A 27,810-nucleotide genomic window follows, 5' to 3' on the forward strand; every position below is an offset into this window, starting at 1 on the left:
CCCACTAACCTTCCTACTGGCTGCCTGGTTTTGCCCTTTCATGAGTCCTCAGAGTCTCCCAAGAGCCGTCCACAGAACATAGACCCCTTGTCACTTCTGCCTAAACCTCCCCGTCTCCCCCAACACCGACACCCCCGTCCACGAGGCAGCCTGAGGTTAGCTGCTCCAACCCATGAGGCATGAAAGGTCTGTCTGGGTTTTGGCCTCTGGATGGCCCCTTTGTGTGCACCGCCTTAGCGCCTCACTTCCCTAGGGACCAGGACCCCTCTTGTATAGGTCCCAGCCCCAGCCCACCCTGGCTGCAGGTGGCCTTTGGCCTGGGGGGCATCATGATGTTGAGGAACCAGGTAGAGATGGTGAGGACTGGCGTGGGAGCGCTCCTGAAGATGGCTGCTGCCTTCAGTGGAAACAACTGACCCTGCTCCCCCATGTCCCAGAGCTCACCCACATCATGGCCATCTCAAGAAACTACGCCCTGCTACTCTATGCCTGGGAGGGCTGGCACAATGCCGTGGGCACCCCGCTGAAGCCGCTGTACCAGAACTTCACCACCCTCAGCAATGAGGCTTACCAGAAGGATGGTGAGTTGACCCACCCCACCCCTGGTGTGAGCGAGCGCTGCCCTTCCCAGCTTGCCAGCAGCTCAATCCACAGTCCATCCACAGTCCCCTCGGCGCCCGACCCCTGAGGCAGACAGAGCAGCTGTTGCCATATTCCGACTCAAGGTCGTGCAGCTAGTGGATGGTGGCGCTGGCTCGAGCCGCACCCGCACCTGCCTTCCTGGGGGCTGCCGCGCGGTGCTCGCGCTGCCCCTCCTGGCACACGTCGGAGCCCCAGCACTCATCTTTGCCGTGCCAGGATCTGTTTAGCTGGAGTTGGAACAACCCTAGTTGGAAGATCCTAGAGCGGCGGTCCCTCAGCCATTTTTCCCAGCTAGCTGGCAGATTAGGCAGGCTCTGAGCCCGGAAGATGGGGAAGCAGGTCCATGAAGGTGCCAGAACCTTGGGTCTGAGCTGCACCCCAACAACCCCCTCAGGCTTCGCAGACACAGGGGCCTACTGGCGCTCCTGGTATGAGTCACCCACCTTCGTGGAAGATCTGGAGCACCTCTACCATCAAGTGGAGCCCCTCTACCTGAACCTCCACGCCTACGTCCGCCGCGCACTGCACCGCCGATATGGAGACAGATACGTCAACCTCAGGGGCCCCATTCCTGCACACCTGCTGGGTGAGGACCTTGCCTCGCCTCCACACGTGTCCCATGGACTCTCCTCGTGTCTCCGGTTGTCCGGCCACATCCTGTGTGCTCCCCCACGGACGACCCCCGTGGCTCACTCCACAACCCCATGAAGCAGGTGGCCCTTCTCAATCACCACGGCTGTTCCTGCTTTTCAGACAGGGACCCGGAGGCGTGAGGCGCTTAGACTTGGCAGAGGGCAGAGGACAGAGAACTGGTGAAAGGTGGAGCTAGGAGTCACACTACAGACTTTTGACTCCAGGTCCACTGGGGGAGCAGTAAACATCTTAGATATATCCTAGGAAGCAAGCCTGGGCTTGGCAGTGTGAGCCCAAGTGATACTGCTAGGGTCCTTCCGGCTGTTGCCAGGGCCCTTGCCAACCCTGAGGAACCTGGAGCAGTCGGGAGCGTGAGTGGGCCTGAGGGGATGAGCAGGCTACTACCCTTGAGTGCCCCGGGTTCAGGTGCCAGGGACCCAGAGGGCTGTTCGGGGACACATGTGGGGAAGCAGGCAGGAAGGAAGCCAGCCAAGCAGGGAGCTAAGCTGACTGGCTCCCCTCCTCTGTCTAGGGGACATGTGGGCCCAGAGCTGGGACAACCTCTATGACATGATGGTGCCTTTCCCTGACAAGCCAAGTCTCGATGTTACCAGCACTATGGTGCGGAAGGTAAGCTCGGGGTTGGGCTGGAGTGGGGGGCAGCATGAAGGCATCAGACGGGGGGGAGGGGCAGGAAGAAGATACAGGAGGGAGATGGGTCCCCCGCTTTCTAGAGAGCACTAGCCCGGAGTGTGCATGCCAGCAGTGAGCTGGGGTCTGTGTCGGGGGCGAGATGCTGGCCCCTCCCTCCAGGACCCCACAGGTGGGGTGTGGGCAGCCGTCTGCTTTTACTGACCCACTGTGGTTAGTGGGGGCCCTGCCTCTGGGAAGGGAGGCCACCAGAGCAGGGCCTGGGCAAGGAGCCGAGCTAGGTGGGAGCCGCAGTGAGCTCCCACAGCTGGTCCCTGACTTGTACCTGCTCCCCCCGCCCCTCCCCCAGGGTTGGAACACTACGCACATGTTCCGGGTGGCGGAGGAGTTCTTCACCTCCCTAGGGCTGTCGCCCATGCCCCCTGAGTTTTGGGCAGGGTCCATGCTGGAGAAACCAACCGATGGGCGTGAGGTGGTGTGCCACGCCTCTGCCTGGGACTTCTACAACAGGAGAGACTTCAGGTCTAGACGTGGGAGGGGAAAGGGGGTCTGGAGCTCCAGGAAGGGTGGGCAGACTGGGCACAGAGAAGCCAGTTCCCCAAACCACCTCTTCCCTGAACCCTGACACTATCTGGTGGGGCTGGGTCTATTCCAAGGCTATTGGGCATATGAGACACCTTAGGCCGCCTTCCTTTGGCAGCTTTGGCAGGCAGCAGCTCTTGACATTGGAATGGAGGAAGAAGGCCCTGAGTGTGGGCTGGGGCAGGGCAAAGGATTCGTATGTTTCCACCAGCTCCTTCAAGGCCCAGGGCAGTGCCCAGCTGGCTCCTTTCCCTTAGGTGCCGGCCTCCCCATGCTCTGGTCCTTGCCCTGCCCTGTCCTTCACCCTCACCCTCGCCATCTCCCTGCCCCAGGATCAAGCAGTGCACGCGGGTCACTATGGACCAGCTGTCCACGGTGCACCACGAGATGGGCCACGTGCAGTACTATCTGCAGTACAAGGAGCAGCCCGTCTCCCTGCGCCAAGGGGCCAACCCTGGCTTCCACGAGGCCATCGGGGATGTCCTGGCGCTCTCCGTCTCCACTCCTGCACATCTGTACAAAATTGGCCTGCTGGACAATGTCAGCAATGACATGGGTATGGGGGGTGGAGAGGACCCAGCCCGGCCCCCCCCCGGACCCCATTCCAGCCCACGCCCCCTCCTGCCCTTCCTGACTCTGCCTCTCCGCCCCAGCTCAGGCAGGTTTGGGGATCCACCTGGAGCCTCACAGCTCACCCCAGGTTCCAACTGGACACTGCCCAAGGGCCCTCTTCCAAGCAGGGCTCCATGGTTGTGAAGGCCGGCCTTCCCTTCTCTGCATCGGCCACCCCCACCTCCTGCCGGCTCCGGCCCGGGCCCACCCTCTTCTCGCCGGACCCCCATCTCCCTCTGACCTCCCTCTTCTCGTCTCCTCTTCCAACAGAAAGTGACATCAACTTCTTGTTGAAGATGGCACTGGAAAAAATTGCCTTCCTTCCCTTTGGCTACTTGGTAGACCAGTGGCGTTGGGGGGTCTTTAGTGGGCGTACCCCCCCTTCCCGCTACAACTTTGACTGGTGGTATCTTCGGTGAGTAAAGAGGGAGCAGGAAGGGCCTAACCCCAGGTTTTCCCTCCTCCCTCTCCTGGGCCCCCAGGAGCCTCCTGCCTCCATCGGTCTGGTCGCATCCTCTCTCATGTTGTCTCTACCCTTTTCCCTACCCATTCTTTTCTACCCCAAACTCCCTCCTCCGGGAAGTCTTCCACAGTTCACCAGAGGGGGACAGGATGGCCCGGTGGGAATACATGCTTCATAGCATTTTCTGCAAAGGCTAAGTCAGACTGTGTGCAACTCTTATGTCCTGAGGCAATTTAACCATCCTCTTCTAGAACCAAGTATCAGGGGATCTGTCCTCCAGTGGCCCGAAACGAAACCCACTTTGATGCTGGAGCTAAGTTTCATGTCCCAAATGTGACACCATACATCAGGTACCAGTGCCCCTCCCCCCACCCAGTTCCGTCCCACTGTTCGTCCGCCTCCCCCTTCTCAGGGCTGATCCCCACACTCTTCTGGGCACCCCCCAAGGGCCTGGGATCTCAGTGGGCCTCTTTCTTGAGCTAGGGTGGGTTCTCCCTTCTCCCCCAAGGCGGCCCGTGTGGTCTGGCCTCTGCCGGGTCCGGGGGGTTGAATGGTGCCTGGGCGAAGGCTTCCCCACCACTCGCCCTAACACCTGCCCTGTACCTGCAGGTACTTTGTGAGTTTTGTCCTGCAGTTCCAGTTCCATCAGGCCCTGTGCAAGGAGGCAGGCCAACAGTACCCACTGCACAAGTGTGACATCTACCAGTCCACCCAGGCGGGGGCCAAGCTCCGGTGCGTAGGGGGAGCAGCAGGGCCAGTGGGAGGGGAGGGGAGGGGAGGGGAGAGGTGGGGAGAAGACGTATCTGGAGGGCAACTGGCTGCCCATGGGAAAACCACAAGGCCCTACTGAGGGAGGGCACCTTCCCTCCCTCCCAGCCCCTTCTTTCTGTCCTCAAGGATTTACGGAGTAGGCCTCTGGCGGGTACAACACAGGATGATGTCCCGGGCCCCTCGCTAGAGCTCCTAGTCCCCAGAGTCTTAATGTTGCTGCTCTGACAGGCCAGCGGGCACGGAGGTGGGGGGGGGCGTCGTCCGCTGGTCTGAGTGCCCTGTGCCCACCAACAGGGAGGCGCTGCGGGCAGGCTCCTCGCGGCCCTGGCAGGAGGTGCTGAAGGAGGCGATCGGCACAGACACCCTGGACGCCCAGCCGCTGCTTGATTACTTCCAGCCGGTCTACCGGTGGCTACAGGAGCAGAACGAGCGCAACGGGGAGGTGCTGGGGTGGCCCGAATACCAGTGGCGGCCTCCGATGCCCAACAATTACCCAGAGGACATCGGTAAAGCCCGGAGTGAGGGTGGGGCTGGCTAACGTAAGTTCTTGGTTCTGGGCTCTGGACTCAGGACCCCTGGTTCCTGGTTCCTGGTCAGCTGCTCCCAGCTGGGCCCCGGCATCCTGCCCTTAAGGCCCCCCTGGGCCCCGGCACCCTGCCCTTAAGCTAAGACAGCCCAGCGCCCTTAGCTCATCACGGGGCCTTGGGGTGGGAGTGAGCATGCCTTTTCCCCAGCATTCTAAGGAGGGGGTGCCCAGATCTGAGGCCCCCCCAGGGGCAAGCTGGCGGGCACACTGCTCTATGAGGTCACATTGCAGGCTCCGCTCTTATTGGCCGGGGGACTGTGGCTACAGGGCTCTGCTCTCCTGCGGCCATGGGCCAAGGTTGGGCTGCTCCAGGACTGCCCAGCCTCTTCTTCCTCCTACTCTGTTGTGGGCACCCCATGCTGGTCCCCAGCCAGGAAACCACCCACCAGGTGACAACCAACCAGGCAACAACCAGCCAGACAGCAACAACCAACCAGGCAACAACCAGCAGCCAGAGAACAACCAGCCAGGCAACAACCAGCAGCCAGACACCCCAGAGCCCAAGTGGGACCAGCTGGGGGGTGGGGCGGGGCCTGGGAGGTACGGGGGTAGGAGCAGGAGGCTGGGGCAGGGGCAGGCTCAGGCCAACCCGCAGCAGAAGGCAAGGGGAGGCCTGTCTGTTTCCCTCCACTTTGTTCCACAGGCATGGTGACCGACGAGGTTGAGGCCAGAAGGTTTGTGGAGGAGTATGACCGGAGGTCCCTGGTGATATGGAACGAGTATGCCGAGGCTAACTGGAACTATAACACCAACATCACCACAGAGGCCAGCAAGATCCTGGTAGGGGCCCTGCCCCCGCCCCATGCTCGCGCACACGCGCACACACTCACGCACACGGGCGGCCCACATGTGAACTCCTGCCCCCCGGGACGGAGCCTCAAAACCCAAGATAGCACAGAGCAGGCTGCCCCCTCCCTCCCTTAGGGCAGGGGGCATCGGGGGAGGCTATCAGAATTTGTGAAAAATCCAGATGTGATATTTAAAATAATACTCAACTTCAGATTTGGGTGGGCATATACTCAATGCCTAAAAATGTTGTCTTTCTTTACCAAGCAACCTATTGTTCATAGTAGAATGATTTGCACAGACACAGGGGAGACTAGAGCTGGGTTTTTAGGTTGAAAGCCCCTGTTTGCCACCACAGTAAGGACTCGCGGCCCCTCACCCCTTCCCGGCCTGTGTGGTGCACGCAGGTATATGCGAGGAGAGCCCTGGAGAACTGTTTCTTGAGGACCGCTGTGAACGTTACGGCTGTTGCCTTTAGTCCTCATCTGCCTTTGCAAAACCAGCGATCTTGTTCCCATTTTACAGATGGGACCCTGAGGCTCGGAGAGGCCACAGAACTAACAGCAACCTGTCCCCATCCTAACAAGATACACGGGGCGCGTCCCCTTCTGTCTACCAGGAATGTCCTGTGTGACACTGGGCTTCTGTTGAGGGGCACACACTGCATCCAAGACCCATAGACGGTCCAGGTTGAAGAGCAAAGGCAACAACTTGACAAAACTGCCCCGTCCCGCGGCAACACCCAGTCCCTTCCACTCCCCCCCGTGGCCCCTCCACCATAGAAGCCTCTCCAAAGCTCCCAGATGGCCTGGCATGGTTCCCCCTTTGCCCTCAGCTGCAGAAGAACATACAGATGGCAAACCACACCTTAAAGTTCGGCACCTGGGCCAGGCAGTTCGATGTGACTAACTTCCAGAATGCCAGCATCAAGCGGATGATAAAGAAGATTCAGGACCTAGAGCGGGCGGCGCTGCCTGCCAACGAGCTGGAGGAGGTATGTGGCTTTTGGGGAGCAGGGAATGGAAGGTCCAAGGTCAAGACCAGGTCCCAGCTCGGGGGGACGGAGCCCAGTACAGGGTCTGGCCTTCCTGCTGCTTCCTCTTCCTCTATCTGCCGTGACATCTCCCCAGTTGGCATCACCTGTAGAACTCCTGAGAAGGCAGCACCTTTGGGAACACACTCCCCCAGCTCCATAGGTCCCCCTCTGCACTTGATGGTGCCTGGGGCAGAACAGGTAGCAAAGGGAGGCAGCTTGCTGTCTGTCTCCTTCCTCCTGCAGTACAACCAGATCCTGCTGGACATGGAAACCACCTACAGCGTTGCCTCTGTGTGCCACGCCAATGGCACTTGTCTGCAGCTGGACCCTGGTGAGCGCATGTGGGGAACGAGAGGGCAGGTGGGGAAGGCTGGCGTGGTCAGTGTTAGGGGTACTGGCCCATTGAGGGGGTCAGGGTCTCCTGACCCGGTAAAGGGCACCCACTTTACCTCTGCTCTGACCGTGGCTCTCCATGGGTCCATGCTGCTGCTTCCTCTGGGTCCCCCCTGGACTCCCTCTTTTCCTCTCTGCACTCTGCACCCATCAGAGTAGAGGGTACCTCAGACTTGTCAGCTGAGTGCTTATACCCGTATCTAAGGAGAGTAACTCTAGGTTTCTTCCTTCCTTCACCCAGCCCATGACTTTCCTACCTTCTCTAGCCTCCTCCTTGCCCCTCTCCCCCGCACTGAGGCCACGGCTCATGAAACCCACCTCCCACTCGAAGGAATGCCCCGGCCCTTCCTCATCCCCTTCTCCCTCCACACTGGCTGGTTCTTCTTGGCTTCTCCCCTTTGGAAGAGCTCCCCCCCGGACCCTCGAGTACCTGCGCACAGATACGTTCTGTCCTCCCTCCTGACCCCATTCTCCCAAGGGTTGTGGAGCTAGAGCCATAAACATTCTTCCTGAGGAATCACTACCCAGAAACCATCTCTTCCTGGCCCTCTGCCCAAGTCCCTCATTAGAACAATGACAAATAGAAGGGGAAATGGAAAATAAACAGGAGAGAGAGACAGTTTTCCTGAGACAGGGTTTGACCTACGGTTTGTATACACGGGGAGGCACGCACAGAGTTGCGGGGGGCGTATGCGCGCCTGTGTGCGTGTGTGTACACATGTATGTGGAAGAGTGTAGCCTTCAGCCTCTCCCCCCCTACCCCACCCCCCCGTCAGTTAACCTCTTAATCCAGGCCCAGGCCATCAGATCAGTGCCATTAGTAAAATGAGGAAGCACCCTCAAAAAACAATACTCACATCAGCAGAGGGCAGAAGTGAAATTCTCACAATACATTTTTTCCCCCAAACAATGCATTTGAATATACTTTCTCAGGGAGAAGTAGATATCATGAAGCATATTCTGAAATAGGGAGAGAGCACAAGTCAGATAGTAAGGTACAGGTGGTCCCAAAGGGTGTCTACTGTCTTCCGGCTCAGGCGGGGGGGCGGGGGGGTGCCAAGAACAGGCACCGCCCTTGAGGAGGGTGGGGGGCTCCAAAGTGCCACGTGAGCTCAGGCCCTCCTTGTCCCAGCTCTGCCAGGTGTGTGTCAGCTCCGTGCAAGCCATATGGAGAAGGCTGCACGCACAGTGTGGCTCTGACCAGACCCAGTCCTAGGACTCCGGCCTTCCTGACGGCACTGGGATGGCTCTCTGTACTTTGTCTCCACGGGCATCCTTGATTCCGTCCAGTTTGCCAGTAATTGGTGCTAGATGGCGTGGGCCCCATGAATACTCAGAGACCGATGGGGAGTGTGCCCACTCAGGGCCCTTGTGCCCCCCATTTGATTTTTACATCACCCCCCGTGAGTGCTGGCATCTCCCCATTTGAAAGATAGGGGAAGAAGGGTCCCATGACTCGTGAGGTTATTTTGGGGTCAGTGGGAGACTAGACAGGAACTCAGGTCTTGTGCCCTCTAAGCCATTTGTCCCTCCCACGGAGGGGGTGAGCAGGAAATCCGTGGCGACCAGCAGCTCTGGAGTCCGGGCCTTTGGTTTGTGCCTGGCTGGGCCACTTCCTGGCTGGGGGAAACTGCCGTGTTGCCAAAACGCTCATGTGAAAGCCAGTGCACCCCTCACAGGGCTGTTGCAAACTTGAAGTGGTGTGCAGGTCCCCTGAGCCCAGGGACGGCCACCAGGAAGCCTCAGTAGAAAGCGCAGGAGCCTTTCTCCCATGTCCCTGGACAGGCTGCCTGGATAGCCCTCTTCATGGGACTTCCCAGCTGGACCCCAGCCTCAAACTCCTATGACCCAGTCCACTTTATAGGAGGTGGGAGTTGAGCCCAGAGCTCGAGGTTCCAGCCCTTCAACTCCTTCCAACTCCTTCCCGCAGATCTGACGAACTTCATGGCCACATCCCGGAAGTATGAAGATCTGTTGTGGGCTTGGAAGAGCTGGCGGGACAAGGTGGGGACAGCCATCCTCCCTTTCTTTCCCAAGTATGTGGAACTCGCCAACAAGGCTGCCCGGCTCAACGGTGAGTCCCTCCCGCCATTATGGCCGGCTCTAGGGTCCCAGCCCCGCTGGGGCCCTCAGGAGGGTCCTCGGAGCCTCCTACACTTGGTGAGAGGGAGGTCCCTAGAGGAGGGGGAGGGCGGGGGTGCTCAGGGACTGGTCGGGTGTCCCCTCTGCAGGCTACGAAGATGCAGGGGACTCCTGGAGAGCCATGTATGAGATGCCGTCCCTGGAGCAAGACCTGGAGCAGCTCTACCAGGAGCTGCAGCCGCTGTACTTGAACCTGCACGCCTACGTGCGCCGGGCCCTGCATCGCCACTACGGGTCGCAGCACATCAACCTGGAGGGCCCAATTCCCGCTCACCTGCTGGGTGAGGACAAGTACGGGGCGGGGGCGGGACCGGGACGGGGGAGGGGCAGGGGCGGGGCTGGGGCGGGGCCTGGACCAGAGCCCGGATGAGGGAGGGTGGGACCAGTGCTGTCCAAAGGGCGAGGTGGGGCTGGGAGGGACCGTCAGGTGGCGCCTTGGGCGGAGAGAGCGAAGATTTGAGGCTGAGGGAATGTTGCCAGGGCTGGGGTGGGGTGGCAGCTAGGTGTGCGGGCATGAACCCCCTCCTTGTCTTGAACACCCCATTTGCTACGGAGCCCCATGGTACAGATCTCCCGGATGGAGCAGCGGGAGGATTCATAATAAGTTTCCGGGGGACCCTATCACCCATCCCCGCTCAAGGCAGCACAGCGCTGGGGGTGCGAGCTGGGAGTGAGAAGCTGGGCCTCCCCGAGAGGCGGCACGTGAGCAGAGCCTTCAAAGATGAGAGAGGATCCCACAGATGGAAAACGTAGCGGTCGAGAGAAGGGCAGACACGATGCTCAGGCCAGGGCAGAGGGAGTTAGGAGCACAGAGGACCACATGGAGAGTGTAGAGCCATTGCAACCTCTGGACCCTCGTGTTTTCAGAGCTTGTAAGCTAAGATGCCCAGAAGGCAGGAAGTAGGCAGTGGAAGACAGTGACGGATGGTGGGCAGGGAGGCAAAACAGAGGCTCCTGGGTTCCTGTCCGTCCCTGCTGGGCCACTGAGGACACAGCCCTAGGGGGCTTATTGCTATGAGCAGAGAGGCCAGACAGGGCCACAGATCACTTGCCAACCACGAGGGAGACCCCAAGAAGCTTGACCAGGTTTGGGGACCTCGTAGCCCAGGACCCCAGCCATCCTTGACCCACACTGGTGAGACCAAGAATATCTGAGGAGACATCAGCTTGATGACTGTGAAACACAGACCCCCACAGGGGAGGCACCAGGCCCAAGTGGCCCCAGGAGCGGGAGGCCGAGCTGAAGCTTTGAACTAAGACCTTAGCACTCAGAGCAGATAATGACTTCGTGCACTGGATATATAGGCTGAAGACCATGTGTATCAAATGCCAGATACCATTTGCAAACAGCAGGTGCTCAAGAGAAGCTGTTAAGATCCTAAGACGGGGGTCTGGTTCCCTTTCCATGGGTGATGATGCTGAGTCTGAGAAGTAACATCGGTCTCTCCTCTCTCTCTGCCTTCTCTTCCCCTACCTGCCTCCAGGGAACATGTGGGCTCAGACCTGGTCCAACATCTATGACTTGGTGGTGCCCTTCCCTTCAGCCCCCAAGATAGATGCCACAGAAGCCATGATAAAGCAGGTGCACACTGGGCCCCTCGTCACACTTCTGCCCCTCCAGGGCAGCCCCCGGGCACAGGGGAGGGGAGACCTCTGCCTCAGTGGGAGATAGCCCTCTGATTTAGGAATTCCCTCTGGCTTGGCCTTCTCACAACCCCCACCCCAACCGTAGCACATAGTCTAGCCCCTTAGTCCCCAGTTTGGACAGAGCTCCCTCTGCTTGCAGGGCTGGACTCCCAAAAGGATGTTTGAAGAAGCAGACAAGTTCTTCACCTCCCTGGGGCTATTGCCTGTGCCCTTTGAGTTCTGGAACAAGTCAATGCTGGAGAAGCCAACTGATGGGCGGGAAGTTGTGTGCCATGCCTCTGCCTGGGACTTCTACAATGGCAAGGACTTCAGGTGTGTCCAGGTAGCAGTCAGGGGACTATATCCTGAACCCAGTGGGCAAGGAGATGAGCCAAGTAAAGGTTCTCCTATTGTCCCCTCAGCCAGAGTGAGCAGAAAAAAGCACGGGGACCAGAGATTAGGATGAGGGTCAAGAGCCTTGGGCCTGACCCCAGCTTGGCCATTGGCTTCCAGCGGGAAAACATTGTCTACCAGGCGAGGGTCTTCTCGGGCACTGGCCAGTCCTGGGTGTGAGCACTGTGGAAGCTGCCCAGGCTTCCCTCAGTCTGCAGCAGCCCCTGCTTATAGCAGGCTGTCTTCCTGGCAACATGTGCCTTGACACAGAGAGGTACCTGAGGACACTGGGGGCTTCACACAGGCCCACCATTAGCAGAGGCTCAGAATCTGTCTTCATCAGAGGATCGTTATCTATTGCTGCCTAACAAACCACCTTAGTCTTAGTTCTTAGTAGAACTTAGTGGTAGAAAACAATCATTTGTTTAGTTCATGATTTTATTGGTCAGGAGCGCAGGCAACATGCAATGGACATGGCGCTCTTATGTACAATGATAGAGACCTCAGCTGCAGTGGCTCTGGTGGCTGGAGAGCACGGGGTGGGGACTTGGTTCTGGCTCTTGGTCGGGTTCCTCAGTTTTTCTCCATGTGGCATGTGCTAGGGCAGGAAGGTTCAAGCTGGCTTCTTTACTCACATGGTGGGTCCTTGGGCTGGGATGACTGGAGCAGCTGGGGGTTGATGGGACATAGGTCTGTTCAGGCTAGCTTGGGCTTTGGCCCAGTATGAGAGATAGGCAGTCAGATTTCCTATCTGGCGGTTGGCATCCTCCAGAAAGAGCAAAAACAGCCAAGTCTCTTAAAGGCTAAATCCAAAACTGGCCAAGTCACTTCTGCCACACTTCATTGGCTAAAGCAAATCACAAGGACAACCCAGAGTCAAAGAAGGGAAAGACGACTTGGGAGACGTGGCAAGGATGACCTGCCATTATGGGTGAAGTGTCTTCTTATGAGAGTGGACACAGAGAGGCTAGAACAAAGCAGCCAGGATTCACTGGACTGCCCGTTCTTGATTCCCTCTTTCAAAGGCATGAGGGCTGCAACTGTAGGGCTGGATGGAGACAGAATCAAGAGGGTGAGAGCCCCTCTGGGGGGGTCTTTCCTTGTATGGGAGTCATAGGAGAAGGTGGACAGATTCCAACCTGGATTCAGGGAAGCCCTTCCTGTACAGTGACAGTACAATGACAAAAATATGGGGTCAACTGAACTGAAGGGCTCTGGTTAGATCCAAGGGAGAATTTCGTTGGTTCACAAAAGAGACTCAAGAAAGATGAAAAAGGAGGCAGGACCTCTGGCGTGGACAGCTCTCCAGATGACATTTCAGCCCAAGCCAGAGACCTCCTGGGGTGAAGATGTTTGCTGGTGTTGGGCACATGGGATGTAGAATGGCTCAGAATAACTGTTGTTTCCTTCAGGAAGCCTGAGTCTTGGAAGAGAAAAAAAAAATGTGTGCATGAAAAATCACAGTACCAAAAAAGAAAAAAAAAATCATAGCACCCACATTCTCGAAAGTCCTACACAATCATAGCCAAGTGTCCCAATGCCTCTGGAGCAAGTACTTCGCAGTTAGAAAGCACCATAGCAGTGAGGGCTGGAGTTATTCAGGGAAGTTGGAGGCAGAGAGATGGCCTGAATGACCATACCTTAGGGACTTCCAACCCTCAGATTGCCTCTTTCTCGAGCTTACTTCATGCCTCCTTTGGTTTTCCTTCCCATAATGCGGTGTTCCCTGCATAGAGCATTGATGGGCATGCGGTTCGTATACAGGGAGGACAGCAGGTCCCTTTGTCCCACTCCTTGTGTTCCAGGATCAAGCAGTGCACCACGGTGAACATGGAGGACCTGGTGGTGGCCCATCACGAAATGGGCCACATACAGTATTTCATGCAGTACAAGGACTTGCCTGTGACCTTCCGGGAGGGTGCCAACCCTGGCTTTCACGAGGCCATCGGAGATGTGCTGGCGCTCTCTGTGTCTACCCCCAAGCACCTACACAGTATTAACCTACTGAGTAGCGAGAGCGGCGGCTATGGTGAGAGAGGAATGGGAGGTCCTGCTGGACAGAGGGACTGAGAAGGGCCAGTGAGCTTGGGAGGCTGTAGGAGGGCCCTTGATGGCTCACAGGCAGCAGCTGGGACAGAACAATGGGGAACAAGGAGGCCACCAGCTTGGTGAGCCGGAAGGACAGAACCCGTAATACCAACCCAAGAGGCAGGTCGCTGTGCCCAGAGAGGCACAGCCCACTCCTCCCCTCTTTAGCCGCTGCACACCCATCCAGGCTGAACTGCTGGGATGTGGCAGGAGGCAGGTGGAGATCTGACGACCAGGGTCCCTTCCCTTGGCAGAGCAAGACATCAATTTTCTGATGAAGATGGCACTCGACAAGATCGCCTTTGTCCCCTTCAGCTACCTCGTTGACCAGTGGCGCTGGAGGGTATTCGATGGAAGCATCACCAAGGAGAACTACAACCAGGAGTGGTGGAACCTCAGGTTCTAGAATGTTCCCGTGAGGCTGTGGGTTGTGGGAGGGTCTCCATCAGTATCTGTTTGTCTGCATGTGGGGTGTGTGTATGGTGTTTAGAGAGGGGATGTGTCTATGAACAACACATGAGTGTGAGTGTGTGTAAGTGATGAGGGGCACAGGGGCTGATTGTGCTCGAGGTACAGCACACCAGAATCTGGAGTATCCAGAGTAGCTCCAGGGGCAAGTAGCTCTTTATTTCAAAAACGCCAACTCTTCCTGACTTGATTCTTTCCAAATCCTCCCTCCAACGTACCTTTCCCCTGACAGGCTGAAGTACCAGGGCCTCTGCCCCCCAGTGGCCCGGTCTCAAGGTGACTTTGACCCAGGGGCCAAGTTCCACGTTCCTTCAAGTGTGCCTTATATCAGGTAAAGGGGAGGGAAAGAGGCCATTCAGTCTTTGAAGGGCCGTCGCTGCCCTGTGGGGAGCTACCTGTCTGGGTGACCTGGAGGGCCTGGCTGCATGACACACAGTGCCTCGGTCTCTCACCTGAAACCAAGGCTCCCTGTTGTTTCACACTTTTGACGTGATGAGAGTCTCTCCCCTCCAGGCAGTTGAAAACAGAAACCCTACTATAATTGGCTAATGGTTACAAGACCTTGGTTGGATAGTTAACATTATTAACCGTGACCCATGACCCTTGGCTAGATCGTGACCTAAGAACTTTCTGGTTTTTATTTATTTATTTATTTATTTATTAGGGGTTTTTTTTTGTTTGTTTGTTTTGTTTTGTTTTTATTGGACACAGAGAGAGAAAGACCACAAGTAGGCAGAGAGGTAGGCACAGAGAGAGGAGGGGGAAGCACGCTCCCTGCTGAGCAGAGAGCCCAATGTGGGGCTCAATCCCAGGACCCTGAGATCATGACCTGAGTCTAAGGCAGAGGCTTAAACCACTGAGCCACGCAGGCGTCCCAAACTTTCTGTTTTTAAAACAAGATTGTGATTCCTTTACTATACATTCACCATATTGCCTGTAATAAAAGTTGTGCCTGGAAGAACTTCTATACACTAAATCCAGGGTTAGAGACCCAGCTGGATCTGGGGCCCAGGAAGGGTCTAGAGAGACCTAAAGAGGGAAGGGCCCAGATGTCTCTGAGCTGCAGGGAGCTCAGACCACCCATGAGGCAAGGCAGGGGGGGGGGGACAGGGGTGGAAGGGGTGAGGGCTGTCCCAGGAGGGCTGTGGCTACCTCTAGCCCTTGCCACCTTCAGTCCCAGGAAGGCCAGTGAGGGAGGATTCGTGCTCACAATGCCCATCTTTCCACCCTAGCACCTGGCATGATATCTGCATATAGTCAAGACCTAATACATAAGTGTGGGTTGGGTGAATTGTTTCCAGAGTCCAGGAAGGGAGAGAAAGCCTGCTCAGATGTTCCAGAGAGCAACCTTGGGCAGGGGACCAAGGGGACTGAAAGGTGCCTCAGAACAGCCAACCTGGACAGTACACGAGGTTGACCTGTAAGAAGGCCCCCTACCTGCTTTCTGCACTGGTTTCCTTCTTCCAGGCTGGCACTAGCTTTCCCATGGAAGCCAGGCCCAAGTGATGGTTAGCTTCTGAGCTTAGTGTAGATAATTCTCCAGGCAGGGGTGGATGAAGGAGACACATTCCAAATTCTGACCAGCAACCTTGGCAAAGCACTTTTAAGAAATGCCAGGAAAGTCAGTGGTACATGGCTTGTGCCCAGCATTCAAAGTGGGAGGCCTGCACTGCTAGTTTGGGACATTCTGAACCAAGTGCAGAGAATTTGCTGTGGCCTTGACCGGCAGATTTCTACCAGGGAATCCCTGCTGTTTGGGATAAAGGAGATCATTTGCGCTGGCTTCCTTGCCCAGACCACCCTGCCATGTGCACGTGACCCTGGAGCCAACACCTGGCCTCTGCCTGTATCTAACCCAGACCTCACTGCTTTGGAAGCAACCTGCCAAAACTTTGAAGGGCTCTGCTCTGACCCTCCTCACTCATGAATGATCACCAGACCTCCTCAGAACAGCCCTCCTGAGATGCAGCGGGAGACTCTCCTGTGGGAGGCATGGAACTAGGGAGCCTTGCTGACCCTGCAGACCAGAGGGTGTCCTCACCCTGATTGTCTGGCTGCAGAGGAAGGTGAGGGGCATTGGGGCTCGGTGGCACAGGTCCCCAGCCACCCCACCCCAAGGCCGTGCTTCCCTCCACGCCAGGTACTTCGTGGGCTTTGTCATTCAGTTCCAGTTCCACGAGGCTCTGTGTCAGGCAGCTGGCCACAAGGGCCCCTTGCACACGTGTGACATCTACCAATCGAAGGAGGCAGGGAAGCGCCTGGCGTGAGTGTTCTCCAGCTTTCTTTTGACCATTTTCTACCCTTTAACCCTTCAGCTTTGAAGAGCCCCGTGGGGCTCTTCTGGGAACACCTGCTGTCCGGGTGCCTCTGCTGGAGATTCCAGGTGGAGCCCGTGCCAGGGCCTTAATGTGCCATCCCAGTAGGGACCTACACCCCTCTGGGCCCGGGTCATCCCTCCCCTACTCCCACTCCCACTCCCCCAGGCCTGCCCAGGCCTGCCCAATCCCGAAGGAGGTTGATGCTCGTGGGGGGGACGGGGGTGGGGTGGGGAGTGAGAATTAAGTTGGGGGACTGGAGCAGGGAGCCTCCCCTCCTGTCCTTCTGACTCAGTTTCCCTTCTTCGGTGCTTCCCCCCAGGGATGCCATGAAACTGGGCTTCAGTAAGCCGTGGCCGGAAGCCATGAAGCTGATCACAGGCCAGTCCAACATGTCGGCGTCCGCCATGATGAACTACTTCAAGCCGCTGCTGGACTGGCTGCTCACCGAGAACGGGCGGCACGGGGAGAAGCTGGGCTGGCCTCAGTACAACTGGACGCCGAACTCCGGTACCGCTCCCCGTCCCCCTCCGCCCCGGGCGCGCCCCCAGAGCCCGCGCGGGCCCGGGCCCCTGGGCGGTGCGTGACGCGTCGGCCCGCCCACCGCGCGCTCTCCTTGCCTCCCCCGCCCAGCTCGCTCCGAAGGCCCCTTCCCGGGCAGCGGCCGCGTCAGCTTCCTGGGCCTGCAGCTGGACGAGCAGCAGGCCCGCGTGGGCCAGTGGGCGCTGCTCTTCCTGGGCGTCGCCCTGCTGGTGGCCACGCTGGGCCTCACCCAGCGCCTCTTCAGCATCCGCCAGCACAGCCTCCGCCGGCCCCACCGCGGGCCCCAGTTCGGCTCCGAGGTGGAGCTGAGACACTCCTGAGAGGACCCCGGGCGGCCTGGGCCTGCCGGGGAGCGTCCGCCACCGACACACCAGACGACCCGGGGCGCGGGGGTCGTGCGCCGAGGACCCACCGCCCCCCTCACGGCTCACCCCGGCCCGCCCTCCTCCTCCCACCCGGCGTCCCCCCCACCTCACCGTGCTCGAACCCCGAACCCCGAGCTGACAGTCCGCCCTCCAGACCGCGAGCCCCCGCGGCCCCTGCCCCCAGATCCCAGGGCAGCCGTCCGCCTAACATGGAGCCCCGTCCTCGTGCCTCTCTGAATACAATTAAAGGACCTGCCTCCCCCATTTGAGTCTGTGTCCCTCGTGGGGAAGCCAGGGACAGGCACAGGGACGCTCTCCCGCCTCCTGGCAGTCAAGTGGGTCACTTCGCTGGGCGTCCTCCACCTCCTCCAAGAAGAGCCTGGGAAAATGCCCTGGAGCTCTGGCCCCAGCGCCCACCTCTAGCCCAGGCAGTCGGCCAATGTCCTGCACGGCAGGCGGCCCCTGCCAGCCCCGGCACCAACCCAAGGGGACCCTGGGAAGCAAAGAGGGAGCAGACATTCTGGGCTTTCGGCCTTGCCCTTCCACTTGCCTCAGGAGCCCTGCCCCAACTGTTCCCTTAAAATGGCAGGTCTTTAAAATGGAAGGCTCCAAGCTGTCCTCTGGTTCCTTGGCGGAGAAGCCTTGCATGTGTCTGACTCCCTGAGGGCACAGCACTGTTCCCCATGGTCGCCTCAGGCTCCACGTCTGCTTGTGTGTCTAGACGGAGCTCCCTGAGTATCCTCTGTGAGGTCCCGGGCCAGATCCCTTCTCCTCAGCTGGAGAGGGGCCCTAAATGCTGGAGCTTGGCAGGAGCTAGTGTTCGAGCAGGGATTCACTGCCAGAGGTCGCCCCTGCCCTCCCCTGAGCTCACACTCTCACCCTGAGCCTGCCCTCAGGAAGCCAAGGTGGGCTTGAGCGAGTAGAATTCTGAGGGACACTTTAATGACTTTATCATAGAAAATTCAGAAAATAGAGAAAACTAAAGAAGAGTAAAGCCCTTTATATGAACACCAAGAGGCAGGCAGTGTTGACAGTTGATTGTCCACTGTTTTTCTCAGCACATATTTTAAATGAGATCATCGTATGTGTATCCTTTTCCCAGTTAACATACAATCTGTTTTTCAGATATTTAAATGCCAGGTCTAGAACCTGGCCAAAGGGAAGTTGGCAGTTTTCCAGCGCCAGAGGCTCCCATTGTAAGCCTGGTTCCCTCCCTCAGGACGCTGGGCCCAGAGCCTTTCCCAGCTTTGGGGATGTCTTGACCCCAGCCAGGCTGAGCCCCCAATAACTGTCCCCCAATATCCTTTAGTCCACAGGTTTTTTTTGTTTTTGTTTTTGTTTTTACTCCCAATCTCCAGCTGCCGTGTGTGTGTGTGTGTGTGTGTGTGTGTGTGTGTATGGTGCACAGACTAGGTCCTAGGGGCCTGTTCCACGGAGCAGGATGTGGAGTTGAGGTATTTTGGATATGCAAGAGGGTAGAAGTTTATGATTACTTAGGACAATGGAATTTATAAACACATCCTCTAAATAGTTCCAAGCCTTCTACCACCAATGACTTTTTAATTACTCTCCTCCCCAGCCTGGTGTTTCAAAAGCTGCCCCTCTGCCAGACAAAGATCATCGTCACAACACCCAGTTTCCTATCTTTGTGAAAGCGGGGAGTTCCTCTGCCTGTGGCAGCTGGTAAAATAGCCTGAGGGCACCAGCACTCAACACCCGGAGTTCTGAGGCACAGACTGAGGACAAAGAAACTTAACATTGGGGTCAGCCTGACCAGCTTTATCCCCTGCACCTTTAAAAATACTAAAATTGCTTAGATTCCTGTTGCTTCCTCCTTGGGTCTACCTGGAAGAAGGCAGAGGAAGGGTAGGGGGTGACAGCAGAAAGAGAGGTCATTCTGGCATTTTCTACCAGTGGTCCTGAAGTCTGAGCCCTTCTCTGTGTTGCACCTGCTAATGTCTGATGGCTGATCACTCCTCCGTGACCAGCTCTTACCTATGAGGGCCAAAGATGAGCATAGTTGCTGGACAGTTTCTCTGATCTCTCAAAGCCTCTCTTGTCCCACGTTGGCTCTAATATAAGTGACTCCAGTGGCTTTGGATTATGCCCAAGTCAAATCCTGCCTCTGTAATTACCACCTATGTAACCTGGAGAATTCTATTTTCTGAGCCTATGAAACGGTTCTTGCAAATCCTCCTATTTGCTGCAAAATAGCAGAAACATGGTTGCTGCGAAGATTAGGTGAGATAATATGCAACTTTCTGTATAGAGTTCCCTCTCTTGATAATGAATACATCACCTCCCCCAGTCAACGGACTGTGAGAGCAGGAAAGTCAAGCAGACATCAGCCTCTCACTAGACAGGTGGAGGGAAAGGTCCAGAGCAGCGTGCTGGAGACTGCTGAGTGCACACATTTCCCTCCGGTGCCTTCCAGGAACTTTCTGTGGTTTCTGCGCCATCGACTTCCCTAGAGTGCAATGAGCTTGTTCACTTGGGGACTCCGCTTCCTACAGTTCTGGAAACGAGGGCATCATCTCTTTGAATGTCACTCTTCCCCTCCTAGCCAGGGTCCTCTCCGGGGACTCCTAGCAGATGCTGCTCAGAGCTTTCTCTGTTGCCCTCGGTGTCCCCCAAATCCTTGCTCGTAGTTCTCATCTCTTTCTCTGTCCTGCGTTCCAGTCCCCAGTCATGTCTTCGAAGGCTCTGGTTCTGCATTTCGATCTGTGGCTTCTCCTGCCCGTAGGGATTTATGTGGTTCCGATGTCATAACTCTTTTTTTCATTTTTGCATCTCTCCTTCAAATCTCCTGTGTGTTCACAAAAGCCCATTCTTTTTTTTTTTTTAAGATTATTTATTTGACAGAGAGAGATCACAAGTAGGCAGAGAGGCAGGCAGAGAGAGAGGAGGAAGCAGGCTCCCTGCTGAGCAGAGAGCCCGATGCGGGACTCGATCCCAGGACCCTGAGATCAAGACCTGAGCCGAAGGCAGCGGCTTAACCCACTGAGCCACCCAGGCGCCCCACAAAAGCCCATTCTTGCTTCATGGATTCTATGCCTTCTTTTATCACTTTAAGATCTGTACTTTTTTAAAGTCATGGTAAAATGTACATATCATACACTATACCATTAAGTCTTTAAGCGCAAGTTCAGGGGCACTGAGGACATTCATACTGTCCTGCAACCATCACCACCACATTTTTCAAGTCTCTGCTTCCAATTCTTTTGAATGTGGGCCCCATATTGGGATTGCTTGATCATATGGTAATCCTATAATTTTTTAAGGAGCAGGAGCCACCACACTACTTTTCACGGTGGCTGCACTATTTTATATTCCCAGAGGCAATGCACAAGGCTTCCAGTTTTTCCATGTGTTGGCCAACAGATGAGGTTTCCTGGGTGGTTTGGTAATCATCCTAGCAGCATCTCCTGGTTTTGATTTGTATTTCCCTAATAATAATATCTTTTCAAGTGCTTATTTTCTGTTTATACCTCCTCTTTAGAGAGATGTCTATTCAAGTCCTTTGCCCCCTGCTGAATTGAGTTGTTGTTGTTTTCTTTTATAATTGTCCAGTTTGGGAGTTCTTTATATATTCCAGATCTGAATCACTTACCAGATGTATGATTTGTGAACACTTTCTCCCTTTCTGTGGGTTGTCTTTGTGCTCTGTTGTTAACATCCTTTGATGTGCAAAGGTTTTTTAAATTGATGAAGTCCAGTTTGGTTTTCATTGTCATTGTCGTCTGTGTTTTTGGTGTCCTAGCCAAGATAGCATTGACAAATTGAATGTCAGGAAGCCTTTCCCGGGTGATTTCTTGAAAGAGTTTCATGATCTTAGCTCTTATGTTTAGGTCTTTAATCCAGTTTCATTTACTTTTTCCACATGGTGTAAAGATCTGTATTTTAAGTCCTTTCTGGATTGCTCCAAGACCTGTCCTTCCTCAGGTGTGTCTGTCATTTAGCAAAGGCCAGAGCATGGGGATTTGAGTCCCACCTCCACTTTTTGCCAGCTGTGTGACTGTGAGCAAGTTCCTCAACCTCTCTGTGCCTCCGTTTCCTCATCTGTAAAGTAGAAGTGTTGATCACAGTACATACCTCATGTGTTTTTTACAAGGATGCCTATACTAAAAGCTCTCAAAGGGTCTCAGAGGGGACTGGTGAGCACCACTGACCCTCAAGACACTGCCCTTTCTCTTGGTCATTTGACCTATGAGCCGGTTTCAGTGGGAACATTCTTCTTCAGGGTCACATGCACACAGCATGTGCATGTGTTGTGAAGCTGTCCCCAGGGTCAGGTTCATGGTTGCTTCTTGTAGGACCCCTTTAGAAAGGAAGCCATCTGCCAGCTCTCAGCTCAACGGAGGATCAGCTCTCCCCCTGCAGGCCGCCATGCTGCAGCACTTTGAACATGGACGCACTCCCATATGGCTCCCACTCACTGTGGCATGAACCCTCTTTGTCTCCCCAGCATCTGAACAGTTCCCTTTCTTGCTTCCCATCTCAGCTCTGTATTTTGCATTTTAAAAAGCACTATGTTGGGGGCACGTGGGTGGCTCAGTCAGTTAGGCTTCTGCCCTCAAGCTCAGGTTGTGAACTCGGGGTCTTGGGACTGAGACCCACATGGGGCTCTCTGCTCAGTGGGGAGTCTACTTCTCCATCTCATTCTCCCTCTGTGCTCACACTCTCTCTCTCAAATAAATGAATATATTTTTTAAAGCACTATTTTTAAGCCCAAATAGCCAAAGCAATCTTGAGAAAGAAGAATAAAGCTGGAGGCATCACACTTCCTATCTTCAAACTATGTCATTGTATTCAAAACAGTATGGAACTAACATAAAAACAGACATGTAGATCAAGGGAACAGAATAGAGAGCCCCCAAATAAACCCACCCATATATGGTCAGCATATTTATGACAAAACAACCAGGAATATGCAATGGGGAAAGGATAGTTTCTTCAATAAATGGTGTTGGGGAAGCTGGACAGCCACATGCAAAAGAATGGAACTGGGGCCCTGTCTTACAGCATGTGAAAAAATCAACTGAAAATGGATTAAAGACAGAAGCATGAGGCCAGAAGGCATAGAACTCTTATGAAAACATAGGTGGTGAGCTCCTAGACATTGGTCTTGCCAAGGACATTTTTTGGATTTGACACCAAAAACAAAGACAACAAAAGTAAAAATCCACAGGTGGGATGACATCAGACTAAAAAGCTCTTACACAACAAAGTCAATCATCAGCAAAATGAAAAGGCAGCCTACAGAAGTGGGAGCAAATACTTGCAAATTACGTATCTGATAAGGGATTAATAGCTGAAATATATAAAGAACTCTTACAACTCAAAACTACACAACACTCCAATTAAAAAGTGAGCAGAGGACTGGATAGACATTTTTCCAAAGACGACGTACAGATGGCCAACAGGTGCAAGAAATGGTGGCCAACATCACTAAACATCAGGGAAATGCAGATCAGAACCACAATTAGATAGCACCTCATGCCTGGTAGAGGGGCTGTTATCAAAAAGAAATAACAGGTGCTGACAAGGATGGGGAGAAAAGGGAACTCTTGTGTGCTGTTGGTGGGAATGCGAATTGGCAGCCACTAGAGACAACGGTATAGAGCTTCCTCAAAAAGTGAAAAATAGAACACTATATGACCCAACAATTTCACTTCTGGGTATTTATACAAAGAAAATGAAATTGCAGTCTCTTGAAAAGTTATCTGCACTCCTGTGTTCGTTGCAAAGCAACTTACAATAACCAAGACACGGAAACAACCTACATGTCTCATGACAGGTGAATGGATAATGAAAAAGTGGACACAGAGAACAGATTTGTGGTTGCCAGAAGTGGGGGTGGGAGAAACGGGTGAAGGTGGGCAAAAGGCCTCAGCTGCTGGTGATGATATAAATAAGTCCCGGGAAACGTAAGGTACAGCATGATGACTATCGTTAACGACAACAAAATTCTGTATTTTATCAAGCATGTCTATATGCTTGAAGCAGAACTCGGTCAGCCAGCTTACCCAAAACTGTCACTGATTTTTTTTTTTCCTGGTGTTTTAAATAATTTTGATCATAGCATCATATTTGGAGAATTATTTGGTCAGTTTCTCTGGGGGACGTTGGCTCAGGCGAAGAGGTGGAGAGTCTGGGAGATTGTGGGTACACCTGGGCTGAGAAGGGGGAGTGAAAGGAACATAGGGTCGAGGGCATGTGAGTGTGGAGGAAAGCAAATCTGAGCAAAAAATCTTGAAGGGAGATAGATGGGCTCATCTCCCACATGCTAAGTGTGTCAGGCTAGTGGGGAGTCACCAGGCCAGCAGAGAGCTGGGGTCCTGCCAGCTGGTGTTCCAAGCAAGCTCAGGTACTCAGGGACATGCATCTTGAGTGGAAGGTGCCAACCACTCATTCCCCAGAGCCCTCACAGCCCTCTGCCCTCTGTGCTTCCTCCTGACTGCAAACTCCTAGCATGAGACTATCTCTGGGGAAACAGATTTAAGGACAAGGGGAAGGGAGGAAGGGTCCTGCGTCGCCCGAGGGATGATCACACATCCCATAAGAGAGAAGGAGGCCAATAATGAGAGCATAAGAGGTTAGGTCAAAAGAACAGGGAGAGACAACTGGGCTTCCAGATTCCAGAGACCCAGAGACATCACTTCCATACTTCTATCCATTCACTCACCCATTCATCCTTCTATCCACCTTCTTAGAGGTAATGCCAGCCTGCGGAGGGCAGGGGGTCTCACCAATCCCTGGCCAAGGTCCAAGGGTGGTTCCAATGCCAAGGAAAAGTGACCAAGTGGACCAAAATAAGCTTTGGCCTAAAAATCAAGAGCCCTGGTTCTCTTCTTGGCTCTGCCACTCACTAGCTGTGTGAACCAGGTCATGTGGCTTGACCTCAGTCTCCTCACCTGTAAAATGGGAATGGTTGGACCAGAAGGTGGGTGGAGGTTTTCCAGTTCTGACATTCCATGGCTAACCCTTCAGCTCCTGATGTCACAATATGGAGCTGGACTGCGATTGGCCCACAGCCTCACCCAGCTCTGCTGTTCTCTTGGCCATGGGCACAAGATGGACTTGCCATGGACCTTCCCTATTCGTGCTCTTCTGTTATGGGCAGCTCTTGCCTTGGCTCAGGACCGAGGATGATCAGAGCTTAGGTGGGGCTGGGACCTGAAGGAACAGGGGACCAGATAAGGGGACCAGTCAGGGGCAGGCCCCTCCCAGGACATCATGATGCCCACCTCCTTCTCCGCAGACAAGTTCTACAATGAGACCGTGGCAAAGGCGTTCCTGCAGTTTTATGAACATACCGCCCAGGTTGTGTGGAACCAGTTTATGGAGGCCACGTGGAACTATGTCACCAACATCACCAAGAAAAATCGGGAGGAGATGGTGTGGTACCACCTCAACTCCAGCCCCTTCTCCCCTTGTTCTCCTCAGGGATCTGGGGGGATTGGGGGAACCATACCTTCTGTCCCCTGTCCAGAGCTAGAGGAAGGAGGGAATCCCCAAAGTACATGTCAAAGCAGGCTACAAGCTCTGGGCCTCTTGCTGGTCCCAGAAGCTCCCTGGGCCAGAATCTCTGGTTTCTTTCCCCTTGTAAATATCACCTCCTTGCTTTTAAGGACCCAGGCTCCTCCCCTTCTCCCTCTTAGCAAATTTCCAGTGATTGTGACCCCTTAAAGTAGGCTTTGGGAGGAGGTTGGGAGGACTGTGACCCTGGAGTTCCATGTGGGGCCCTTCCTCCCTCCCCCAACTTCCCATGGTAAATATGGTGACCCTCATTCCAGCTGCACAAGGACTCAGAGAGGTCCCGGCACATGCTGTACTTTGGCACCCGGGCCCGCCTGTTTAAGACCTCCAGGTTCCAGGACCCGGCTGTGAAGCGCATGCTGAGTAAGCTGCAGACCATAGACAAGGCGGCCCTGCCCCAGGACGAGCTCCGGGAGGTGATGGACGGAGCCCCCAGGTCTCCAGGCACATGCTCCCCACCCCAGGGGTGGGTGGGCTGGCCGGGAGGGAAGCCAGACTGCCTGGGCAGGGCGGGGGGAGGGGGGATGGGCAGGGCTAGAGCTTCCTGGGTGGTGGGGGGTGGGCGGAGAGAAACAGAGGCTGGCAGAAGATGCCTCAGACAGGCCTGCCCCTCCCAGCTGGTGGGGCTAGTGCTGGGGGTGGGCCCACGGGTACAGGCCTGCTCTAGGTGACACCTGCCCCACCCCAGTACAACCAGCTTCTGACCTACATGGAGACGACATACAGCATGGCCCAGGTGTGCCTGAATGAGGGACCCTGCCTGCCCCTGGAGCCTGGTGAGCCCCCAAGCCTCGTCCCAGTCCAACCCCAGAGTCTCCAGCATGGGCCCCTTCCACAAGCGTAGCCCCGACCCCTCATCGACCCCTCACCGTCCTCCTTGCCTCAGTGGCACTCACTTGTTGGAGGGTGTGGCGGGGGGGTGGGGAAGTAGGGGTCTGCCTGAGGTAGGAGAGGGCAGGAGGCAGGCAGGAGTGGGCGGGTCCCACCTTGGCTCCTTTTCCCCCTGGCATAGACCTCCAAGAAGTCATGGCCACCTCCCGGGACCAGAAGGAGCTGCTGTGGGCCTGGCAGGGCTGGCGGGATGCTGTGGGTCGTCAGCTCCGCATGACCTTTGACCGCTACGTGCAGCTCAGCAACAAGGCTGCAAAGCTCAACGGTGAGGCCCCACCCCCCCACCCCGGCCAGCCCAGTCTGCGCAGATGGCACAGGGCGCAGGCCTCGGTGGGAAGGGCAAGGCAGACTCTGCAGGGGATAAGGGCAATAGTAGGACCTGGAGATGGGGACCCTGAGCCCTGCAGCTGGTGGAAGCAAAGGGGTTTCATTTACCACCATTGGTCTACAGATATTGCTTGAGCACCTACTGTGTGCCAGGCCCTGGAGAGGTTCTAAAGATTTGTGGGTGAAAAGACAGAAGATGCCCATCCTCCTAGGCAGGGCCTACGGTCTGGGGGACAGACAAGATTTGTGCAAATGCACATCTCTGGACGAGTGCCCAGAGAGAAGGGGAAGGGAAAGGCCTCGAGACACTTCCCCAAGGCCTGAAAGAAGGCAAACAGAAGTGGAAGAGCCGCCCAGGCCCCACGATGGGAGGATCTGAGAGGAGCCAGGTGGTCTTAGGGCTTGGACAGGTGGGGTTCGAGGGGGACGTGAGGACCAGGGCCTCATTGGGTCCTATCCAACCAGGCACAGTAGGAGCCCGCAGTGTGTACTTTGCCAAGAGCTTTTCCACCCCTGATCTCATCCAGTCTGAACTTGACCTTGGGAGGCACATTTCCCATTCGGCAGATGAAGAGCCTGAGGAAGAGGGCTTCCCCAGAAAGTGCCCGGGTCTCCTGCCTGCCAGGCCGGCGCTGCAGGAAGGGTGGGTGGTGAGTGCTTCTGAGCTCCCCCTCCCCTGTCCTAGGTTACACAGACATGGGGGCCTTGTGGCGGTCCAAGTATGAGTCCGACACGCTGGAGCAGGACCTGGAGCATCTCTACGAGGAGCTGCAGCCGCTGTACTTGAACCTGCACGCCTACGTGCGCCGGGCCCTGCACCGCTACTACGGGCCTGAGCTTATTGACCCGAGGGGGCCCATCCCCGCTCACCTGCTGGGTAAAGCCCTTGCTGGTTGCAGAGTGGGGTGGCCAGAGCGGGCCTCCAGGCTGGCCCCCAGCAAAGGCAGGGGCGCTCCCCAGACTCCTCTGAGCTCCTGCACGCCCCTTCCAGGGAACATGTGGGCTCAGTCCTGGGTCAACATCTTAGACCTGGTCCTGCCCTTCCCGAAGAAGCCCCCCGAGGATATCACGAAGAACATGAAAAGCCAGGTTAGTACTGCAGGGGATCCCTCTGCCCCTGCTGGCGCTGCCCCACCCTCCCATCCCCCACATCGCCCCCCCTGCTCCCCGGGCAGGGCCCCACGCAGCCCCTCTTCCCCACAGCACTGGAAGCCCTCCAAAATGTTCGAAGAGGCCGAGAAGTTCTTCATCTCCCTGGGGCTGCTTTCCACCCCTCCAAGCTTCTGGAAAAAATCAATGATGGAAAGGCCGGCTGACGGACGGGAGGTGGAGTGCCACGCCTCCGCCTGGGACTTTTACAACGGCAAGGACTTCAGGTCTCACCCTGCGCCAGCACCACCCTCCTGCCCCTCTCTTACCCTTCTTCCCCTCCGCTGGCGGCTCCTCCTTCGTCCACTGGTCTGAGGAGGTGCGTCAGGAGGTGTGTGAGCAGGGCTGAAGCCCGGGGGGGGGGGGTGGAGGGGGATGTGAGCTGGTAACGTGAGTGAGGGGTAGGTACCCAGAGTGAGAAGCAACAGCACCCAAGGCCCTGATGGTCTCCAGCCCAACTGCCCCAGTCCCTCCGTGGAGTCTGAATCCAGAGATCTCCCCTTGTCCCAGGGCCTCCCCGTGCTCCTTGACCCCTGCCCTTTAACCCTAGGATAAAGAAGTGCACCGAGGTGACCATAGAAGACCTGCTCTCCATCTTCCACCAGATGGGCCATATCCAGTACTTCCTGCAGTACAAGAACCTCTCTATGATCTTCCGCGCAGGCGCCAACCCAGCCTTTGAAGAGGCCGTGGGGTCCATGATCACCCTCTCGGCCTCTTCCCACAAGCACCTGCTCAACAGAGGCCTGCTCAGCCACCAGCACCAGGACTCAGGTGATGGGGACCAAGAGAACCGTAGCAGGGCCGCC

At 55.9% G+C, this 27,810-nt stretch overlaps 1 protein-coding gene across 1 annotated transcript in view; it reads left to right on the plus strand.

The window, feature by feature from the left end:
* The window catches only part of ACE (angiotensin I converting enzyme), a 38,800-nt gene that overhangs the window by 2,017 nt on the left and 8,973 nt on the right, over positions 1-27,810 (plus strand). The window contains exons 4-34 of the mRNA XM_082706775.1: positions 438-581; positions 1,037-1,228; positions 1,808-1,905; positions 2,276-2,448; positions 2,841-3,064; positions 3,391-3,535; positions 3,835-3,933; positions 4,193-4,315; positions 4,649-4,860; positions 5,584-5,720; positions 6,562-6,720; positions 7,006-7,093; positions 9,086-9,229; positions 9,387-9,578; positions 10,782-10,879; positions 11,084-11,256; positions 13,122-13,345; positions 13,659-13,803; positions 14,105-14,203; positions 16,013-16,135; positions 16,510-16,697; positions 16,821-17,029; positions 24,108-24,258; positions 24,357-24,493; positions 24,892-25,050; positions 25,323-25,410; positions 25,647-25,790; positions 26,538-26,729; positions 26,844-26,941; positions 27,056-27,228; positions 27,552-27,775. Of these exons, the coding sequence (XP_082562901.1) occupies positions 438-581; positions 1,037-1,228; positions 1,808-1,905; positions 2,276-2,448; positions 2,841-3,064; positions 3,391-3,535; positions 3,835-3,933; positions 4,193-4,315; positions 4,649-4,860; positions 5,584-5,720; positions 6,562-6,720; positions 7,006-7,093; positions 9,086-9,229; positions 9,387-9,578; positions 10,782-10,879; positions 11,084-11,256; positions 13,122-13,345; positions 13,659-13,803; positions 14,105-14,203; positions 16,013-16,135; positions 16,510-16,697; positions 16,821-17,029; positions 24,108-24,258; positions 24,357-24,493; positions 24,892-25,050; positions 25,323-25,410; positions 25,647-25,790; positions 26,538-26,729; positions 26,844-26,941; positions 27,056-27,228; positions 27,552-27,775 (4,755 nt within the window). The remainder of the gene's footprint in view (positions 1-437; positions 582-1,036; positions 1,229-1,807; positions 1,906-2,275; positions 2,449-2,840; positions 3,065-3,390; positions 3,536-3,834; positions 3,934-4,192; positions 4,316-4,648; positions 4,861-5,583; positions 5,721-6,561; positions 6,721-7,005; positions 7,094-9,085; positions 9,230-9,386; positions 9,579-10,781; positions 10,880-11,083; positions 11,257-13,121; positions 13,346-13,658; positions 13,804-14,104; positions 14,204-16,012; positions 16,136-16,509; positions 16,698-16,820; positions 17,030-24,107; positions 24,259-24,356; positions 24,494-24,891; positions 25,051-25,322; positions 25,411-25,646; positions 25,791-26,537; positions 26,730-26,843; positions 26,942-27,055; positions 27,229-27,551; positions 27,776-27,810) is intronic.

Source organism: Mustela nivalis, assembly GCF_964662115.1.
Source record: "Mustela nivalis genome assembly, chromosome: 17".
NCBI lineage: Eukaryota > Metazoa > Chordata > Mammalia > Carnivora > Mustelidae > Mustela > Mustela nivalis.